Source organism: Dreissena polymorpha, chromosome 1 (assembly GCF_020536995.1).
Source record: "Dreissena polymorpha isolate Duluth1 chromosome 1, UMN_Dpol_1.0, whole genome shotgun sequence".
NCBI classification, from domain to species: Eukaryota; Metazoa; Mollusca; class Bivalvia; order Myida; family Dreissenidae; genus Dreissena; species Dreissena polymorpha.
In genome coordinates this window covers 174,846,471-174,867,840 of record NC_068355.1, presented here as the reverse complement: position 1 = coordinate 174,867,840, position 21,370 = coordinate 174,846,471, and the positions used below count along the sequence as shown (strand labels likewise).

General features: G+C 35.5%; 5 protein-coding genes and 1 pseudogene across 15 annotated transcripts in view; 2 read left to right on the top strand and 4 right to left on the bottom strand.

Moving 5' to 3' along the window:
* The window catches only part of LOC127862171 (nucleoporin NUP35-like), a 140,056-nt gene extending 136,907 nt beyond the window's left edge, over positions 1 to 3,149 (bottom strand). For 2 of the 3 annotated variants that reach the window (XM_052401171.1, XM_052401189.1), the window contains exon 1: positions 2,714 to 2,796. In XM_052401171.1, coding sequence (XP_052257131.1) covers positions 2,714 to 2,738 — 25 coding nt within the window. In that variant the 5' untranslated portion in view covers positions 2,739 to 2,796. Of the gene's footprint in view, positions 1 to 2,713; positions 2,797 to 3,023 lie in introns of those variants that run through there. The other variant, XM_052401200.1, reaches the window with a different exon arrangement.
* LOC127862412 (uncharacterized) overlaps positions 1 to 21,370 on the top strand; it is a 99,397-nt pseudogene that overhangs the window by 25,751 nt on the left and 52,276 nt on the right.
* The window catches only part of LOC127862001 (histone-lysine N-methyltransferase KMT5B-like), a 106,404-nt gene that overhangs the window by 40,873 nt on the left and 44,161 nt on the right, over positions 1 to 21,370 (bottom strand). The gene's annotated exons all lie outside the window — the stretch shown is intronic.
* The window catches only part of LOC127862344 (pyridoxal 5'-phosphate synthase subunit PdxT-like), a 94,826-nt gene that overhangs the window by 55,896 nt on the left and 17,560 nt on the right, over positions 1 to 21,370 (bottom strand). The gene's annotated exons all lie outside the window — the stretch shown is intronic.
* Positions 1 to 21,370, bottom strand: part of LOC127862373 (pyridoxal 5'-phosphate synthase subunit PdxT-like) — a 105,956-nt gene that overhangs the window by 68,453 nt on the left and 16,133 nt on the right. The window lies entirely within an intron of this gene.
* On the top strand, positions 3,103 to 17,390 carry LOC127862390 (synaptonemal complex protein 3-like). Its single transcript, XM_052401479.1, has 8 exons — positions 3,103 to 3,245; positions 13,109 to 13,184; positions 13,586 to 13,620; positions 13,835 to 13,955; positions 14,423 to 14,522; positions 15,724 to 15,822; positions 16,760 to 16,864; positions 17,029 to 17,390. Exons 1-8 carry the CDS (start codon positions 3,131 to 3,133, stop codon positions 17,080 to 17,082), a joined length of 705 nt encoding a protein of 234 aa, XP_052257439.1. The 5' UTR covers positions 3,103 to 3,130; the 3' UTR covers positions 17,083 to 17,390.

Here is a 21,370-nt window from a genome sequence, read left to right as displayed (position 1 = left end):
TAAAGAATGTACGAAAACTAAGAGTAATACTAATAATGGTAACCATAAACAGATCCTAAAAATATCCTTAATGCCCAAATTATAACAACTTACTTGATATGGTGTTTCTGCAGAATAAATATATATTAATCCAAGTCAGTATTTGCAATTGAAAACGCAGAGTATTCCTAAGTTGAAAATATGCTAATTTATACATGGACTGACTCCTTGTTTCAATAATTCAACTCTCAGCTTTATAACCCAAATGGTTGATGAGAGTTGCAAAGCGCAGTCTATTGTCCTAAGGTTCAACATTAAATTTTGATCTCCACTGCTGCAAAACAGGAACACAGATACTGCAAAATCAAGGTTTACCTGTCTAAAGCACAAAGTCATGCAAATGGTACAATTAAAGCAAGAAATAATTGCTTTTTATTATCTTTGTTATTCTTTCGTACGCTCTATCCACCATATTGAGGAACTGTTGTAATGTTGCCGACAAAAAGTGTCACTATCGGTTAGGTCGTAGTACACCAATCTTTTGCGCATTGTGATATTTGATGTAACCCAGTGATTTTTATTTGCTTTTATTTGTGACAGCCTGTGCCATTCGAATTGGGAAAATTAGCGCGATGAACCACGAAATTGGGAAAAATAGCATGATAAACCATGAAATTTGGAAAAATTAAGCATTATAAATTTGATTATAAGTAACAGAATTAAAAATTTTCTTAAGTGCATGTAGCCATTTTGGGAATAGAAGTCTGGTCAAATTGGATTTTTTTAATTGATAAAATAAACAAATTTGGGAATTATCTATCTACAAAAAGGACTAAATTAAAGTTATATATTTTGCAGGATGTTTAAATAAAAAGTTGAGATCTAGAGTTAAGAAATCATAAGTCATAAGAGACTTCTTTCTTAAACAAAAACAAAAAATAATAAAAAAAGGGGCTGGGGAATTGGGCTTTTTTGGGGAAATTTTGGTCAAATTTTTGGGAAAAAACGTTGATTTTTGCAACTGGGAAGCAGCCGAAAATCAGCAGTAATTTTTAGCAAAAAAAAATCACTGTAACCTAAGTTGATAACGATGTTGAACAGGTTTCGAAAGCTGTTCCAAATTTCAAAATGAAAATTTCAGCAAGAATAGTCTGTTGAAACATCGTCGTGTTTTTAAGGTTGCATGCAAAGGATAACGTCCTTAGGCTGCCATTCAGGTAAATTTATTATGTTTTTAAAGTTTATTCGTTGCTTTCCTTAATTGGTACAGAAAAACATCTGTTAAGTGATGCGCACAAAATCTGTGCGCAAAACTGCTAATTTGTTTATAAAGGGGTCAGTGATTTTTCTCTTCTTTATAAAGTACCCGTAAAAGATACTTTCCCAATTGAAGAAAAACTACAAAATTCCTATTTGCCGTCTGAAAAATATCCCAAAGGATAGGAAAATTTCGTCCATTTTTTTCCAAAAGTGCATTATCTGCAAGTTAACAAATCAAATGAGCCCTGACACTGAACATTTCAAGCCAAAATGAATGTAAATCAATATTTGAGTTGATTTGTGCTATTGATACCAAGCAATTAAAAAAACACATAAATTCCAATTGGAAGATTTAACGACGCGAATTTTCCCAATTTCAGGGGGTTTTGTGCTAATTATTCCCAATGGTACAGGTTCAGGGTTTTTTTCCTTCTTTGTGACGCGCCGAAAATCGGCCCTTTCCCCTCCGATTTTTTGTTCCCCTCAGCTGGTAAATTTTCCCCTAGATTTCATTTTCCTTCAATATTAACTGCCGTAGAAACAAATCCAAAACCACTGTCTGCCTTTGTAGTTAAGTTTTTCGCTGGGAAGATTCGCGGAAAATATGTTAAACAGCACCAATATTAAATTACCGGTAAACATAAATAATCAAAGCTCTGACATACTTTTCAAAGTTACAACCAATAAAGTATATTACAATTTAAATATATGGAATTTAAGATATAAAATAAATAGCACAGTTATCTCCAAGTACTGTCCTATTTTTTCGTTACGACAATGAACTGAACTATAAAAATTCCTATATTGTTAAGGTCTGAGTGTTGTGACATTTCATAGCCAAAAATCAATTCAATCATGCAGCTATTCATGCTGGCAGCCAGAGAAATTCTCTGTCAGATTTGACAAGTAGGTCAAGCAGGTTTGTTTATAAACAAAAGCTAGAGGGTGCTAATGAAATACCTAGAGTCAACCGGGTTTGAGTACACTCATAAAAGCTTGAAGCACACATTCAATTGCAAGACGAACTAACGTAATTACTCTATGTTATAAACTCTTCTTTTTATGCTTAAAAACTTAAAACAACTTCACAGCTTTGCTAACTTTATGACCTTAATCCCGTTGTAAAAATCCATGATCGAAGTGTCACATTGACAAGATAAGCGAAAACAGGTCCGAAGTCTGTAGAAAAGCACGGTAAAATATACTGTCACAAAATTAAGAGACATTAATTATGAACGAAAACCCGTATGTCTCAAAAATTTAGATTCACGAACAATAATTATTTTTGCTAAATACCGGTAAGGTGTCCGAAAACTTTGAGCGTCCGAAAACTTACAGTAATTACGGTAGGCCTTTGAATTAAGTTTACAGAGTGGCATAATGTTAATTAAGGATCGCAATGAGCCATATTTTATTTAAACATATAGTTTACAATTTGCTTGAAATATGTTTGAAATAAAAAAATAAACCCAACCAAAGGGATCCGGTGATTGAGACATATTTTGACAATTTCAAATTACAGCTTAAACTTTAAACTTTTAAGTAAGCACAATAATGTATTAAAAAATATTCAAATTGTAATATTAACAAATGGTCAGAGTCAATATATCAGAAATATTTTTATTGCAAATATAGCCTACGTTAATTAGTGTTAAGTTCTTATTTATGCATTATTTGGTTGATTTTAAATGTCATCTTGGTAAAACTACATGTTTATTTATTTTTACCCGTTATTACTACCAATTATCGTTAAAGTACAAAAAGCAACGTGTATAGATGCTGACCTAGAATGGTTTTCTTTCTTTTTCAGGTGCACGTGACGTCAACTCGTTCATTGCAAGAACTGAACCAGTCTCAATCCGGTTATCGTCTGCAAAAGAAACATCCTGAAATGCCGAGAAAAAATAAAGAAAACGCTCCACCATCAGCACAGAAAGCAGAAGAGATGGATGATTTCCATGCTGGTTCATCTCAAAGTAGTGACCAGGGTAACAGCCCTTTAAGAGGTAACCCTAGCAAAGCTAAAACTGATTTTATATTTCAATGTTGTGACGCGGGACGGGCCGTAGTCCAACTTGTTGACGCTCTCAAATATTAAGCTACTTTTTTATATTGGTAATATTTGGAGCGTCCAACCGGGCTGGCATTCAAAATATGGTGGAATGTTTTCCTTCTTTGTCAATATTGTTGCGCAAGGATTTTGTGAGCAACATTCAAGCCCCGATATCAGACACTTAGGGTAAAGGGATCGTGAGTCGGACAGTGTTTTCAGTTTCGAACGATTTGAGCTATATTTAGAACTGTCAGGACGGTTTCTTCAAACTGGTACCCAGCCTATTATTCCTGCTACGCATTTCAACCATTTTGCAGGCAAAACGGTTTAGATTGCGCCTATATGTGTAGTTGAATACAGCTACTCCAGTTCGATTGTGAGTCGGACAGTTTTGATATTGAGTCGGACAGTGAGAGATGTCACAGTAAATGGTCATATATTATATGGTTTTATACTATTTTAAGTCAATAATGCAAAAATATTTGTTCTATTAATGCTTTTTTAATATTTGGTTTATATTGTAAAAATTAATCTAATTAAATGATGTAAAATTACGTATATACTTACGTTATCGACCAGTGGTTGCTACACCCGCTTCTAAGCTCGGCGACCCGGGTTCGACTTCTCTCTCGGTGCATACAAGTTCGATTGGTGGTTGCCATACTAGACCAGCGAGGTTTTGCTAAATTTATTTTCACACTATTCAAGAGTATCAGGTTAATATTGGGCAACTATATAGTTATATAGTAACGATGCCTTGCTTAATGCACTACGTGTGTTAGCGAGTGTGAACATGAACGTCTATGAAGCCCATTGGGTATCGAAAACAAGTTGAAGATTGAAGATTCGTGTTTTCAAGCTAAAGACAAAAACAATATACAGCATAATTTCTAATTTGTATTTATGAGTAATCCAGTTACAAAACCACTCAAACATGTGTGTACGTGACTTTTTTTTCTTTTGGTGCATTACATGTCATGGCCGTGTGCCTGTTTGCTGCAGTTTCCTGAGGGCTTCGCAAGGAGAACTCAGGGTTCCGAGCTTTCAACTTTATCAATATCCACAACATATCCGAAAGTCTGCCACACTTAAACGATGCGCCTTTCTGATCAGCAAAAATCCCCACGTACCTTAAAATGCTACCTTTACTAAACCCAAAACCCCTGGCAGCTTATGAAGTGGCGGCCTCAATAAGAGCCTTTTCATCAGTCGAGGAAATTTTGGGCTTTTTACCCCAGGTAGCGCCGTGCTTTACCAGTCACCCTATCAGGCAAAGACGATTTGGGAACATTATATTCATCGCGGCGAACAGACATCCCGATTATATGGAGCCACTGAAGTATAAAAAATTAAGCTGATACGTTTTAAATACATTTATTTTATATATTGGCAAATGTAAACAAACATAATGAATAAAACATTGAAAATAAGAAACTGTCAACTGTAGCTGCACTGTCAAATTTCACAGAATGTTAATAGATTTTATATATGTATGAACTCTTTAATATCTCGGGCTCAGCTATGGAGTCTGCATCTGTTTCGCAGCAACGAAGCCGATGCTGCAATTCTGCATCGGCCCGCGCAGCTTTAAAAACTTTTCTGGGGACATTTTTGGCCGGAAGGTAACACGACCCTTTTGCAAAATTCAGTACAGTCTTGAGCTTTAGGGCATCTTCACGGCCAAGATAATATCGGCCCTGGTGCAGGTGTGAGTCTCCATAAACTGCAATCGCAATACAGTCCTTTCGGTTACCAGGTTCATGATGACAATAATGCAATGGACCAACTTCTAGCTTCTTCCCACCTGTATGGTGCATACCCACAACACAAAACTTGCGGATTATCACGTTCTTCATCCTATTAATTAAAAAGTGAAATACGACAGCACAAACTATTAACTACAAAGTGCAAACAGTGTAAAATAGTGGTAAAATCCTAGTATTACCAACATAGCCCAATTTCTCACATGATATTTTTGTATGAATAAACATCGTTAGATATCAACGAATTTTGGAAAGCGCAACATGTAAGAATTTGGTTTACGTGCTCATTTTGTGCTGGAAATGAACTTTTAAACAAAAGTAGTAGAAAAAAACAACACTTTGCACAAATTAATTAGAACAATTTAGCACAGACCGAGTAAACTGTTTGATGAATGGAACATATAAGAGCTATTGGACTTGTCAACATTTGCATTTAGTTCAACGTAAACCCGTAATAAAATAGGCTTATTTCTGTATTTTAGACCTATCTATAAACTTTCATATGTAAATATAGGTTTAACATTGTTTATTCAAAACTGACAATGAGTCTGACAGTGTCCGACTCAATATCAAATTGCGTTGTTTTGCTGTCCGTCTCAATATCTAAAATGGTTCATGTTGTCGGTGGGGAAATTTGTTGATCAATTCAAAGATCGAAACTACGATTAAACTTAAATTTAGTTTACAAAATGATCATAAATCTACAGCTTAAACAATGATGTCAATTGCTCAAACAGATTTCGACGCTGCTAGACTGTTTCAAAAGCAAACAAAACTTACTTCTTTTGCGTTGTCAATTTTAAAATTCGCGCCCATGAAGGTATTTTTAATAATGAACTTCAGGAATGCTGGGAAGTACGTCACAACAGACAAACGACTTATTTGATTGGTTTAAATATTTATTTCGGTTAATGTACACTTGTTTACATGCTGAACTGTCTAAAATCGACAGAAAAACGGGTCCAAAAACGTCCGACTTCAGATCGTGTCCGACTCTAGATCACTTTACCCTAATATCAACGGATTGCAATAATATTTACATACCTGTGTAGATAATTCATTTCTGGATAATGTTCCGTAAAAATTATGTAATGACACTTTGAATTTTGCACGCCTGAGCAATTTAAATCCAACCGCTATTCAAATTTTCAATATCTCTCAATTCGCTCGCTGTATAGATATAAATCTATAACACAACCTCGATGTAAAGTATCTGGTTTAAATGTGGAAGAATAAACGGCGTAAAATACAGTTTGCGTTCGTCTATTGTTGCGTTCGTCTGTTGTGGTGCAGAGCGTTACATAGTAAACCGATGTTATTATACTTTTCTGGATTAATTAAACATTGTTTTTTTTTTCTAAAGTGGCAATTAAAATGTTCTGAAATAAATTACATCTTTTATTTTTATACTGTTCATAAATAATATTGATACAGATCGTACAATATACCGTCCTATGTAACGTAGAATGTAAGTACATAAAACAACACAGACATAGGTGCGAAAAAGACATGCATAATAATAAAAATAAGTTGCTGAAACTTAGAAGAGTGAATAGAAACTGCACCATATCTGTTTTGAACATATGCTTATTAAATCGACAAAGATAAGCATACTTAAGATCTAGTTAGGTAAAAGTCGGTGTTAAAAGCTCATGTTAAATAAAATTACGTGTACACGTTACACCGTAATGCCTTCTTCAGATTGGTTGATATTTACATCTGTTTCATAATATGGCAAGACGTCAGTGATATTGTTGCGATTTAAGCAGAAGTTTAAAGCGGGTATATACGATCTTGTCAAATATTTATTAATTAATATAAAATGTGTAAAAAAAATATTATACATATATTTCAATATAAACTAAAATTAAAGTTAAGAAGAACATGTGTCTAAAAATGCTAGACAAGCCAGATATTTAATTCTGAAATCGAAAAAGGCTGTACAGCCGAATTCGCCAGCATGTATATCATGCATGTACGATGTGAATCTAAATTTAGTTAAACGGTTCATTTGAAATTCCTGCAGCGATATCGATTCATACGGCGCACGAACACTTACTAAAAAGACGAATGCATCGGTTATTGTAGGAAAATATGTACGAATTATCTTCGTCACAATCGGCTCGGGGCGCTTATTTGTATTTGTTGCATTTAATGAAATTCGTCTTCAATATATCATTTTTCTTGCATATTGTGTGTTATTATAACATATTTGTATCAATATATTATAATTCAACACATATAAAAATCGTATAATCTCGCTTTAACTGAAGAATTTATGCCTTTCTAACTTCATTTCGACGATATTTGAGGTAAAAATGGACTTCTGAACTAAAACTGAATGAGTTGGTAATGTTATTTTGCAATTTTACGCAAATTGATAAAAATTTGTTGGGGAAATTTGCAAAAAACATGGACTCAGGCATCACTTTTACGCCGATGACTCGCAGCTCTACCTTTCCTTTGAACCCACCGATGGAGCAGCCTAAGACGAAACACTAAATCGAGTTGAAAAGTGCCTCCACGATATCATCTCGTGGATGAATACAAACATGCTCAAACTTAACACTGAAAAAACTGAGGTTATAGTATTTTCAAGTCAAAACAACGTACGTTAAGATGGGTTAACTATTAAAGTAGGGGCCTCCACAATTAAACCATCGCAATACGTTCGAAATCTTGGTGCTTGGTTTGATTCAAGAATGAACATGGAACACCATATTAATGCTATAAGTAGATCATGTTTTGGTCAGATTAGGCAATATCTTACACCAAATGCCACAAAATCTTTGGTCAATTCACTTGTCACGTCTCGGCTAGACTATTGCAATGCACTTCTGTATGGAACACAAACATCAGCTATCAAGAAACTACAAAATGTTAAAAACAATGCGGCGCGTGTTATCACAAGAACATCCCGCTATAGTCACATAACACCGATCCTAAAAGAATTACACTGGCTCCCGGTAGAAAAAAGAATCCACTTCAAAATACTTACCAATGCGTTCAAAGCCTTAAATGGACAATCGTCTGTATATATGAAAAACCTAATTGAAGTCTACGAACCAAGGCGAAACTTAAGATCAAAGAGCGAAGCGACTTCATTAGTGATTCCAACGAAGATTAAATCCGTATCATACGGGAAGCGAAGTTTTATGTACGCTGCTCCCAAACTCTGGAACTCACTTCCATCAAACATTCGAGGTTCTGTAACACTGAATTCATTCAAAAAGGCACTGAAAACTCACCTCTTCCTCCAATCTAATGCAATATAAGCAGTGGTTTATTCAATTCCTTATATAAAATCTAAATCATCATGAACTTCATTTAACCCTTTTAAAGGAAGCATAATTATTTCTTTGAGGGTTTGTGGACTCGTGGTAATGGTATCTTGACGTTACCCTTGTCTCAATCAATCAGCATGAACTTCAATTTACCCTTTTAAAGGAAGCATAATTATTCCTTTGGGGGTTTGTGGACTCGTGGTAATGGTATCCTGACGTTACCCTTGTCTCTGTCTCTGTTTTGTCTCTGGTTTGTCTTGCCAATCTTTCAAATCTATGGTTACTGTGCATGTTTGCTTTGTTGTTGTACGTAGTACTGATTGTTTTTATATTTTATTTTTCATTAATTGTCTTATAGCTTTACACATAGGGTAGTTTTGTAGTGTCTTGTTGATCTTTCTAATCTAGGGTAACTGTGCATGTTTTTACGTAGTACTTATAGTATAATAGGGTGTTTTTATAGTATAATTAAGTAGTTTTGATCGATTTCTTTGAAACAGTGTTGCAAAATGCGATACGTCAAATGTTCTTATGTAAAGCGCCTTTGAATGTGCACTCTTGCATGAAAAGGGCGCTATATAAATCCGGTATTATAATAATAATTTAAACTTTCTGGTTTCCAACACATTTTTGACTTTTCCCTGATGAGACGTTCCAAAGAATTTAGCCCATATAAAAAGTATCTCTTAATTCTTTGCGCGTCTTATAAATGAGACTTGGACGGGCCGAAGCTATTCTGCTCTGGCTACCATAACTAAAACTTTCGCTATAATTAATCTTCTTACTTTGCTCAACATACAGTTTTGGGAAAACTTTGTATCAAATCTATCAGAATTTTATCAGTTCATGGCCAGTCGCTATGAACATAAAACAAGAGTGCCAAACTGTCACAAGATACACCCGTTTGAAGGTTTTGGACAACTTGATAACTTTACCATGACCCATATTTGAACTTGACCTACATATCATCTAAAAACAGCTTCTGATCAAATTTGGTGAAGATCGGATGAAAACTACTTCAATTATGAAGCAGACACCATGCTAAATGCTTGAAATGCACTAAGTGACCTTATGACCTAGTTTTTGACATGGCATGACCAATATTTGAACTTGACCTAGATATTGTCTAGATACAACTTCTGACCAAGTTTGGTGAAGATTGGATGAAAACTACTTCAATTAGAGAGCGGACACCATGCTAAATCCTTTAAATGCACCAAGTGACCCCGTGACATAGTTTTGACCCGACATGACCCATATTCGAGCTTGAACAAAATATTGTCTAGATACAACTTCTGACCAAGTTTGGTGAAGATCAGATGAAAACTATTTGAATTAGAGAGCGGACATTGCTGTGGACGCCGCCGCCCGCCAAGGGTGAAACTATAATTTGTCCCGTTTTGAAAAACGGGAGTATAACTATGTTCATTAAATCATAAATGCTGAGTAATAAATAATCGATTGTGTTGATGGTGTCAAACCACCATCTTGAGGATAGGGTTTTTGTTGACCCGTGCATTCTGGCTATTCCAATTTCAAGATTTGCATACTATAAATAGCCTTAAAACAGACATTGCAGGGATGGTTAATTTCTTGCAAAAAAATTTCAACAGATGATGACTTGTAGAATGAAAAATTATCATAAATAAACGATTTGGTTTAATTCCGAACACTATATGAACAATTTATAAAAGAGGAAATATTTTATCAGAGTTCTGATAAATTACAATATTGACACGTTTTATCGCATTTTTGACCAGCAAAATGTAGACCTGGTCAAAACTATTTCCGTAATAACAGATTCATGTGAGAAAGTTCTAACAAGGGTATTTAATGCGATATCTATACCCGCGACTCAAGAAGAAGCAATTAACGACTCAACAAGAACCCTACTATAGTTCTGGCTGCCATAAGGCATCACTTAATATGTTATATTATATATTATCTGACAAGGGGCAACACTAAGTTAGGGGAAAAAACCCATTACAAAGCCTACAAGGATTTTACAGTTGATTAAAAGTCTCCATAAAAATTCCACACAGCGCTCTTTAATGCTAAACTGACTAAAATAAGCAGCAGCGGGCAGCCACAATTAGGTAGATGAATAAATTGTACACCTTTACAACATACTTTAGACATAATGGCACACAAAAGGCTCAAAGGTAAGAGACAACATGGCAGATTGATTTAATTGTATACTTTTTGCACATTGAAATGACTGCCTCATGACCAGTCTCTGCATAGGTAACTTAACATTGTCTGTTGGAGTGAAATATACAGGCTTTGGCAACTATAGCAAGGTGTCTGTTATAGTCAAGTAAAAAATGATTTTCATCTGCAAGAATCAAGAATGACAGCTATCTTCAGATGACTGCTGTTCTCATTTGACCGCTAAGTCAGTTTGGACTGTATTTTAGAGTTACATAAATATGCCATGTCTAAGTTCACTTTCATTAAAGGGTTAAGCTTCAGCAAACAGATCTAGTCAATATTATTAAACAGTGTAACCTGCGACATACACGCCATACGTCCCGGATTGTCCTGGAAATGAAGAACGTGTCCCAAAGTCCCGGAAATCTGTCAAATGTCCCGGATTTTACAAAATCCATATATACATGTACCTGATCTTAGGCTTAACTGCACCTCGAATCTGTGTTCCCACTAATCCGCAGCGTCACCATGGCAATGCCAACCTGAATAGGTGACTACGCTACATGTCAAAATCGATCAATTAACAGGCAGGGCCCTTGCTACTCTTTGGGGGATTGGGGCCGGGGTCTTTAGAGGGAGCAATTTCGCAGTTTTGGGCGAAAAGGAGAAGTTTAGACCATCTTTTTACCAACCATTCAACGCTTAAAATTGCTATATTTTAATGTACTTTACATAAATATACATTAATTTTATATTATAATCAAAGGTTAATAGCACGATACCAGCTGACAACATAGGGATAAAAGTAAAAAATAATAAAAAAAATTGAAGGGGGGAATTTTAGCTGAAATAGGGGGGAAAGTATACTATTTTAAGGGGGGAAATGGGGCCAAATTTTAGGCTCCAAAAACGGCCGAACAAGGGCCCTGACAGGGGTCCTATTATCATATCGATTTTCTCACGTTCGCAGTAAAACTGAAAAGGCGGCATTGTTTAATGTGGTTGTTAATTGGCTTTAATATACTATGTTATAATTTCCCGCAGCTTAAGGGCTAAGGAGTCGCTCACACATCTGAAGTCTAACATCGTTGAGTAAAAAATTAAAAGCAGGTTATGTTTGCACGTTTAACCGCAAAAGAAGTTGAGTAAAAAAATTAAGCATAGAAAATCGTCATCCTCACTAGGTTTATTTCTGTCTTGTTCTGATCCCCCAGTAATTATAACAATAAAAATAATAAGTGAATTTGAATTGCGTTCGCCGTGTCAAAACGTCCAGCAGTTTTGTCTACGCATTTCCTGCAGATGATGTAATATGTACATAAAAGCCATTTGGTGCTCTTTTCTAACACGAAAAATACGTGGCTTCAGGGCTCGAATTTAACTTTTTTTTCTACTTGCAAAAAATTGCGAGCAGCGTTAATACCAACTCGCAAAATCAAAAACATTCTCGCAAATTTTGATGGAAACATAAAAAACCCTTGGTTTTTAGTTTAGTTCTATTTAAACAAAATACAAGTACTTAACATGTATACACATTTTATTTCTGCAACCATACAAAGATATCAGTTCCTTGTACCACAAGGGCCCACATTAGGTTGATTGACCATCTTCATCTATAACAAGTTTTAGTCTTATTTTAAGTTATTTTTTCCACTAATTCACTGTTTTCATAGAAGGATTTAAAATCTGTTTTTTCTAACTAAACGGTTAACTTTGCTTTATCTTTTGTATTATGTATATTTTGTGTTATTTCCGTCTGTGGGAATAAAGTGACAAGTTATTTTTCGCTTCAATGAACATGTGTGAATAGTCGACTGTTTCACTTCCTTTGTACCAATATCATCCGCGTGACTGTATATACCAGTCTACATACAAGGTGCGCGCTTACGCATAAGGGTTCTTGGGCGTTCTATAAAATGACCTAAGATTTAGTGATCATGTGTCGAGCAGCATTATACCTACTCATTTCTTTTCACTATTAACTTGCAAAAAAATACTAGTGGCTTAAAACTTGACTCGCATTCGGTATTTTTTACTCGCATTTTGCGAGTGTGCGAGTGTTAATTTCGAGCCCTGGGCTTGTATCTTATAATGGAAGTAGTAATGTTTACTTTGATGTTAATAGTTCTAGTGTATTTTGGATAGGCTTCCGAACTGCAATTTATTATGTGAACTGCCGAACTGCAATTTATTATGTGAAAAAAATGTGTACCAAAAATGCGTACCAAAAATGCATACATGTCTATATATATATATATATATATATATATATATATATATATATATATATATATATATATATATATATCGCTATATTATACATGTCCCGAAAAATCGGCAAAAGTCCCGGAAAATTGAGTTCAATGTCCCGGAATTGGTCAGAAAATTTATGGCTTGTATGCCTGCAATTTTTTGGTCAGATAATGCAGCATTCAAAAAGGCCAAATGTTTGCTATTGTTTTTTGTATTAATTCTACTGCCAGTTTCTATAAATTAGTATTTTTTCTTCATATTTTGTATTGTTGGCTAAATACATGTTTTTGGGTCTTCTACAGTATAACCAATTAAAAAAAGACATGGTGTGCAATATGAAATAAAGATTGTTCTTTTCTGCTTAGCTGGGGAAACTCCAATGGTACCTCAAAAGGGCAAAAAGAGGGTCGCTGAGAATGATGAAGAGCCAGAAGATTTTGGGTAAGGAAAATATGTTTTTTAATCAATAATGTTTCATAAATCCAAATTAAGAATCATTTGTATTTATTTACAATTATGTAAGGGAAACAGTCAGGTAATACATCCTTTGTTAACTTCCAGATTTGAATATTAGTTTGTAAAGTTGTGTGAGGTAAATTGTATAAAACAAAAACATAATCTTACTGCTAGTAACAGAACTGGCGTAAGTTGGCGTTTGCCAAATCTGTTCATTGTTTTTTATCACTCACATGCCTACAGTCTACTAACTCAATCCTATTGTTAGTAATTGTTATTGGTGATTATTTTTAATGATGAATATTTCTCATAAATAAAAAGCTTTACAGGCTTATTACAGCTTGTCAGATAAATGCCTTAAATGTCAATTATTCGTCATTTTTCAGACAAGGAATACAAAAGATGCTGGAATGCTTTGGAAGTAAGTTTATGAATACATGTTTTACGAACATCAATTTCATAATTGCATTTTGGTGAAGTATTTAACCAGTTCAATACATTATTTTGTTACTTAATTATTTATTGCAATGCTCACCTACCTGTACTGCATTTAAATGCATTATATTGTATATACTTATGTGAGTGATCATGAGTAAACAATATAATATTATGGACGCTATTGATCATTTTGCTAGCTGATTATATCAAGAACTCGTTGATGAACAAGAAAAAGAGACTTGAACAGCTGACACAAGGCGCTCTAAGAGCAAGCAGTAAGACCGTGGATGACATATGGAGAGTCCAAACTGGGGAAAGGTTAGCAATGCATTCCGATCTTGTATATGCACCTGAAAAACACTGCTCCAGTACACTTGTAAATTTTGCTGGACCAATCAAAAATTTGGTGGACCCAGTTTACAGTCCATCCCTTAACTTGAAAGACTGTGACAGTCCTAGGAAAATATAATAATTCGAGTTAGAAGAACTTAATTGATGTATATAGCTAGATCAGAGTGAATTTCAACTGCTAAATAGTGATAATAAATATCTATGAACTGCTGATCACATATACCTGACTACTTACAAAAGTTTCATTAAAAGATGTTTATATATTATTAAATATCAATGGTCCCAGAAATATGTACACTTTTAAACAGCTTCTTATATATATAGATACAATAACATTTTTTCACAAAACCCCTTTTACTAATCACACAGGTTATTCGGCTTTTTGTAACACTTAATGCTTTAATTAATTATTTGTTGCTACACTGTCTGCACAGACACCGTCTCCAGGATGAGTTTTACAAGCAAGCAAATGCCGTGTTCCTGCAGTGGGAGTCTGATCTGGAGAAGACTAAGGACCAAGAAGTCAAGCTTACTGTAAATACAACATCAACAGAATTACATCAAAGACTCCACACACAAAAACATTTCACACTTATTGTAACAATTTAAAGGCGCGTTTCATTACTGTAATTTTACTATAAAAATAAGAATGTTAAAACCACTTTCTGGCATTTAGGTTTTCTATTGAAATATGTATTTTCGTTCATTCTGTTGGTTCCGAATTTCATTTGAAGGACATTACTACCAAGTAAGTAATACTTGATGATAACAGGCTATCTTTCAGTAATTATTCACAGCAATCTTTACTTACTGGTACAAAAATCGTAGGAAAATCAAACAAAAGTTATTGATAACAAATGGTTAAAGCCCCCTGTCCAAATAGAATAATGCATGCTAAAATAGCATCAACCCTGATGTTAAAAAAATATTACACAGTAAAAACTATATGGTTTGAAAGAAATACATGAAATAACAGGGCAGGGTATGTATTTGTTCAACGTGCTTGGGGCGATTGAAATACACATGCTAACTTTATATATAGTAGTGGTTTACTAACAACTTGATTTACTTAAAAGAAAGCATACACATGTGTGTCTATAGAATCTTTGCAATAATACTCACTAAGGTGTCAATATTAGAACAAGTTCATTGCATTTTTAACCAGGTTTTCCGAAGGAAAAAACTGGCCCTGTGTTCACAAAACAATTTTGCAATCGAAAATTCGATTTTAACTGACATCGATTTTCATTTTTGCCTGTCAACTACAATGGAAATCCATTTTCAATGACAAACGAAATCGTTTTTTGATTGTAAAAAATGTTTTGTGAACACGGGGCCTGGTTGTGAGATTGGCGAATTTCGGCCGGCGGGGCGGAACAAGCTTTTTTGGGCCATAACTATGTCATTCATTGATTTTAAAATCCTTTGGCACATTTGTTCACCATCATTGGACGGTGTGTCGCACGAAAGAATTACGTCAATATCTCCAAGGTCAAGGTCGCCAGGACAAAAAATATATTTATTTTGAAACAAAGGGGGTTAATTATAAACAATCAGTTCAGTTTGAGTTATCTCCCTTTATCAGACTTTTTTTTTTCAAATTGAAGACATGGTTTTGTGACAATTTTGTCCCTTGTTGAAGTTATGTTGATAAGATGCATATCAGAACGATTTTCTGCAAAGTTTTTTCAAGTATTTGTGGACAGGGCTTATTATGTATTCATCCTTGTTTCAGGTGATGTTTAATCAGCAGCAAAAGTTGTTTGAACAAACCAGGGCTGTGCAAAGTCAACGACTGAAAACTATTAAACAGCTGCATTCCCAGTATGCAAAGGTAAACCGAAATTGCCTGCATTTTATTTGCAGGTGTAAAAAAACAGCTTTTTCACCAATCTATACCTTACAGACTTAGTACTGGTAACTGTCAGCATATCTGAAAGTAAACATATATTCAACCTATAAGAAACTTCAAAAATTGCATTGAAAATATGTGTATTTATAGAAATATAAGAGATGTCAGGTGCCCATTTGTACACTTGTTTTTTGGAAATTATTCTTCATTGCAATTTTATACTAGACGACTTATAAAACAAACTTATGTAATAAACAGAGGTTTTCAGTCATTTTTTTTAAAGCCAAAACAAAATGAATGTCATCTTTTAACATAGCTTATGAAAGCCATTTCAGTATTGTGTATGGTGTTACAATGATAGCATAAGTTACATGGCCATTCCAGTGTTTTGTATGGTTTGACCAAAGACCTATCAATAATACATGTATACTGATAGGTCTTTGGTTAAACCATACGATATTGATAGGTTTTTGGGTTAACTATGACAGTATAGGTCACATTATTGCCATTGCAGTGTTCTGTATGGTGTAACAGAGACAGTATAAGTTAAATTATTGCCATTAATACAGTGTTTTGTATGATTTTACAATGATATTATGTAACTTAAATTATTTCAATGTTTTGTATGGTGTTAAACTGAAAGTGAAATTAAAATTATTACCATTACGCTGCTTTTGTGGTGTGGCAATTATGTTAAAACTTGAATACTTGACATTACAGTGTTTTGCATGGCGTCACATTGGTAATGAAGGGTGAAAGAGATTTAAAAGTTAAAAGGTTGGACAACCATGTTGTTTATGTCTCTGTTGTGAAATGATTCCCTTCAAAGAGCTCCTATATATCAGGTGTCCACAATAATCAGTCATTTCTGGTTTGTGGTGTGTTCACTCTAATGATCATGTGATGATTGACCTCACAGGGTTTAGAAGAACTAGAGAAGAGCCATCAGCAACAAGCAAGCAACGCACAGGTAGAACTTCGAAAAGAAATGAGCATGCTTCAGAAGAAGATTCTCATGGATACTGTAAGTTTTTGATTTTTGGAAGATTTAACTATGTGTTTGTAATGATTACCAGTTAGTTTGGCTTTGTACAAAATAATGATTTCAAGATTTATACTCAGGTTTTATGATGGTATATATACCGATGCATTACTTTGGGTAATTTATTAAAATGTCTTTATTTGCAGCAACAGCAAGAGATGAACAATGTCAAGAAATCTCTGCAGAGCATGCTGTTTTAAGAATCACAATACTGATGGTCTTTGTTGCATTTTGTTTTAAGTCATGAAACATTGGCGTTGAGTATATTCCATACTAAACTGGGGAATCATGTAATATGTGTATAACTTGTTGAACCCATGTATTTGTCATGGTATTGTGTATTTATTTAAATGTTTTGGTTGTGTATTGATGTTAAATTTTTGTTCTTATAATTGTTTACTGTTTAAATTAATTTCAACAGTATTCCGTTTCGTAGTTGCTGATATCTGCCAAGCGTACGAATATTAATATATTTTATACAAACTAAAATAAACATGTCCAAAATGTGTTATGTAGTCAATATGTAAGTAAAGAAAAGATCATAACAATTGTATCCATATCATACAGGCCAGGGCCCTCAATCCATTTTAGGGGAAGCGGGTCGCTATCCTCATGAGGGGGAATTTTCGCGGCGTTTCCCTTTTGGGGGGATTTTTTTACTTACTCTCTCATTATAACTTTTGTACATGTTTGCACATACATTCATTTCTTTTTTCATAATTAAGTATGTTTGACAATATTAAATTGAAATAGAATTGAGATAAAAATAATCGTGAGACACATTTAAAAAAAAAATAATCAGGGGAAATTTTTCCACCCAAAAGGTGAAAAAAGTATACTTTTCAGGTGGGGGACTTCGGCCGCAGATTTGATAGATTGAGTGCCCTGCAGGCCATAATATGTTAGCCCATATCGACTAGGGTTTTGTATTAATCTCTTCTGTTAGCGCACTGGTTGGTAAACACGCTTCTCACTTAGTCTGCCCGGGTCCAGGTCCGCATAATTATGAAGTATCCTCTGGCTCGGAAAGGACCTCGTAAACCTCCAAATACACACACGGTCGAGTACGAGTTGATAAGGGAGGGGAAATGGTCCGTCGTCCGGAGTCTTTTTCGCTGTATTACCTTAACTGTAATTGATGAATAACACGGTATACGGTATCTCGACCAGAGCAGGGCAACTGCTTATACCAGAGTCTTCGCAAGACATATATGCCAACTTGAACACCTCTTCGATAAAAGTTCTATTAAAAACTGGATTAAGATACAGCACCTGATCTGTTCAACACGCGTGCTTTTCATGAGTGGAACTCTATATATACAGACGACAGAATCAATTTCGCGCTCTTTAAAAAACACGGGTTTTACATGGCGTACATGTATAGTGAATGGTAATGCGTACGAAGGGACTTGAAGAAGCACATAAAAACACGTGACTATAAGAAAACGAAATCTAAATGTACTGACATTAAATTGCTACCGCGTAAATTGTTGAAAGGTTTATCTATTTCACAACTTACCATAAGGATTCAATTGCTCACCATTTGCTTTTAACTTTTCATAAGTAACTATTGTTGAAAATTTAAAGATGTGATGATAATGCACGACACTGTCTTTCATGTACTGCAGTAATTACCGGTATATCACTTACATGGTAAAACTCTAATAATTGGTTTATCTATCTGCGGTAAACGCTTATGTCGTTGACTGACTTCAATCAACAATAATAGTCGCCAGGTAACCCCGCCCTCATAAGCATTCTCGGAACCGATTGGTCGGCGAAAATCACTGTTTGGCGACTAGAAAGTACCTCAGAGAATTTCTCGTGACGCATTTGTGCCAGAACGCATGTAATGTGGCTTGAATATTCGATAAGTTCGTCATGCTATCTTATCAGTGGATTATCTATCTTAAAAAACACGGGTTTTACATGGCGTACATGTATAGTGAATGGTGTACACGTAGATGCGTACGAAGGGACTTTATGCAGCACATATTAACACGTGACTATAACAGAACGAAATCTAAATGTACTGGCATTAAATTGCTACCGCGTAAATTGTTTAAAAGATTATTTGTTTTACAACTTACTCGCCATAAGGATTCAAATGCTAACCATTTGCTTTTAACTTTTCATAAGTAACTATTGTTACAAATTTAAAGATGTGAGGATAATGCACGACACTGTCTTTCATGTACTGCATTAATTACCTGTATATCACTTACATGGTAAAACTCTAATTATTGGTTTATCTATCTGCGATAAACGCTTATGTCGTTGACCGACGTCAATCAACAATAATAGTCGCTTCATTATTTTGTATCGAGTGCACCGGGATTGTCTCCCATATGGCCATCGCCCCCAGAAAGACGTGTTAGTTGGTTACGGGGGATAGTGCAAGATACAGGAGACACCCCGTTCCAGAGGTGACCCTGGATCTTTTAGTGCCCGGTGTATAGCACCTAGTACACTGCACCTCGGTTTAACGTCTCATGCGAAAGACGAATTAATAGTCGCCAGGTAGCCCCGCCCTCATAAGCATTCTCGGAACCGGTTGGTCGGAGAAAATCACTGTTTGGCTACTAGAAAGTACCTCAGAGAATTTCTCGTGACGCATCTGTGCCAGAACCCATGTAATGTGGCTTGAATATTCCATAACTTCGTCATGCTATCTCTTATCAGTGGTATATCTATAACCCCATGGGGCGGTTTATGGTCACAAATATACTAAACAATTTCCTTAACAAATGCAATGAAAAAGCAACAACTTTAACAAAAAATAAAGTCAAACTCTGCTCGTAGATACCCTCATAACCGTACCTTTTCTTAAAGAGCATTCCAAGACAAATTGATTTAAACAATAAAAAAGGTAGGTCATGCAGTATGTAAGAATGATCAGGATTCGGTCGCTGTTTTATGGCCATTTTTTTACCGGCTTCTCCAGTTGATGATGGTTTCCTTCCAACTGTCGAAGTCTCGTGTAGTCTCCAACCTAGTAGCAAACCAGTGAATTTGTAGTATACAACAATATTTTCCCCCTACCACATGTTATGGCAAGTGCCCATACACAGAATTGTGTCTTCAAATTAATGACGATTTTGGTTTAAGAGGATATAGCATTAAACACCAAAAGTATTTAGTATACTGTAACCTTTATGGCGATTACTCGAAGAAGGAACATGGTGCTCCTTTATAGTATGTGTGTAATTCAGACGTTTGTTTACAGGTCATCGCTGACTATTCACAACTACATTACGCGCAAACTTGCCTATGTGATATTTCAGGGGAAAATATTTAATTTTTAGCCAAAGTAGGTCAAATTTACTTCGGCGGTACTAGTATTCGCCAACGAAATAATTTTGATCCAAATAGATTAGTGCACGGTGGCCAATGAGACCTTAATGTGCACTGGTAGACGATTCTAATGCAATTCATGTTTGGTTGCCTTAAAAGGACAAAGTTACTCCGCCAAGGGAGTGCTGACTGTTAAAATTAACGTTCTTCCCGCTCCTCGCGCGCTGTGCCGCCTTTATGGCCTCTAGACGCCACAAGCCGTCGACCCGAACCCCAGAACGGCTTCCTCAGTACGTTGAGCGTACTAAGTACCGCCGTCCTAGGACACTTCCATTATCTTCAAAGGGCCATCTCGAAATCGTGGTCTGCATCTCTGCCACGTCTGCCCCGTCCGTCCTCTACGCTGCCTACTCCGCGGCTCCCGTTCCTCTTCCGGAGATGTAGTGAAACCACTATCTACCTACGGCCAATTACAATTCCGCTTGGCGATCCTTCCAGGTTCTGAAAGGCAGGACGTCCGGCTCGATGGATGACGGTACTCGCTGGATTAACAGAGCCGCACGCAGAAGTTCCCCTATCCGACCCTCCTCAGACGATGAAGTGAAACCACTATTCAACCTACGGAAATTTACTATTCCGCTTGGCGATTCTTCGGAAAAGTTTTCAAGAAAATCTTCTGCGGGTGACTCGCCCCGGCCCGGTCGCGACGTGCACGCTCCAGCTGCTTACCGAGCTATTTGAAAGAAGGGAATACTGTAACATTTATAGAGAAACCTTGTTACTTAATTTTACAGTCGCCTTTTCTTTTACATTTTCAACTTTAATCGCCAGCTGAAAGATACAATCGTCATTTGCAATTTTAACGATCGGAAACGCTAAAGTATAATATCCTGACTTTGAAATAAAGTTAGAAATATAAGTTTTTTTAAATAATAAGATTTAAAACAAAGGAGTGAATTGTTGTTTTTGTCACTTGTCAGTCGAATTTTCACCGCATTAAATTTGTGTACAATATAAATTGCACGTAGCCTATTCAATCCACGCTTTAATGTACGTAAATTAAAATCAAACTCTGGGAGATCATGTGTCCTCACATGGCTTATTATGAGTATTTTTGTTCACCATCGAAATATATGGTATTTGAATATTTTTATTAACAGGCATTTTTCTTTCGACACATTCAAATCAGAACCA

Coding starts and splice junctions, on each gene's coding strand:
- LOC127862390 (XM_052401479.1), top strand. CDS start 3,131: ATGCCGAGAAAAAATAAAGAAAACGCTCCACCATCAGCACAGAAAGCA. Junction 13,185..13,585: donor GAAGAGCCAGAAGATTTTGG/GTAAGGAAAATA, acceptor GTCATTTTTCAG/ACAAGGAATACAAAAGATGC. Junction 16,865..17,028: donor AGAAGATTCTCATGGATACT/GTAAGTTTTTGA, acceptor CTTTATTTGCAG/CAACAGCAAGAGATGAACAA.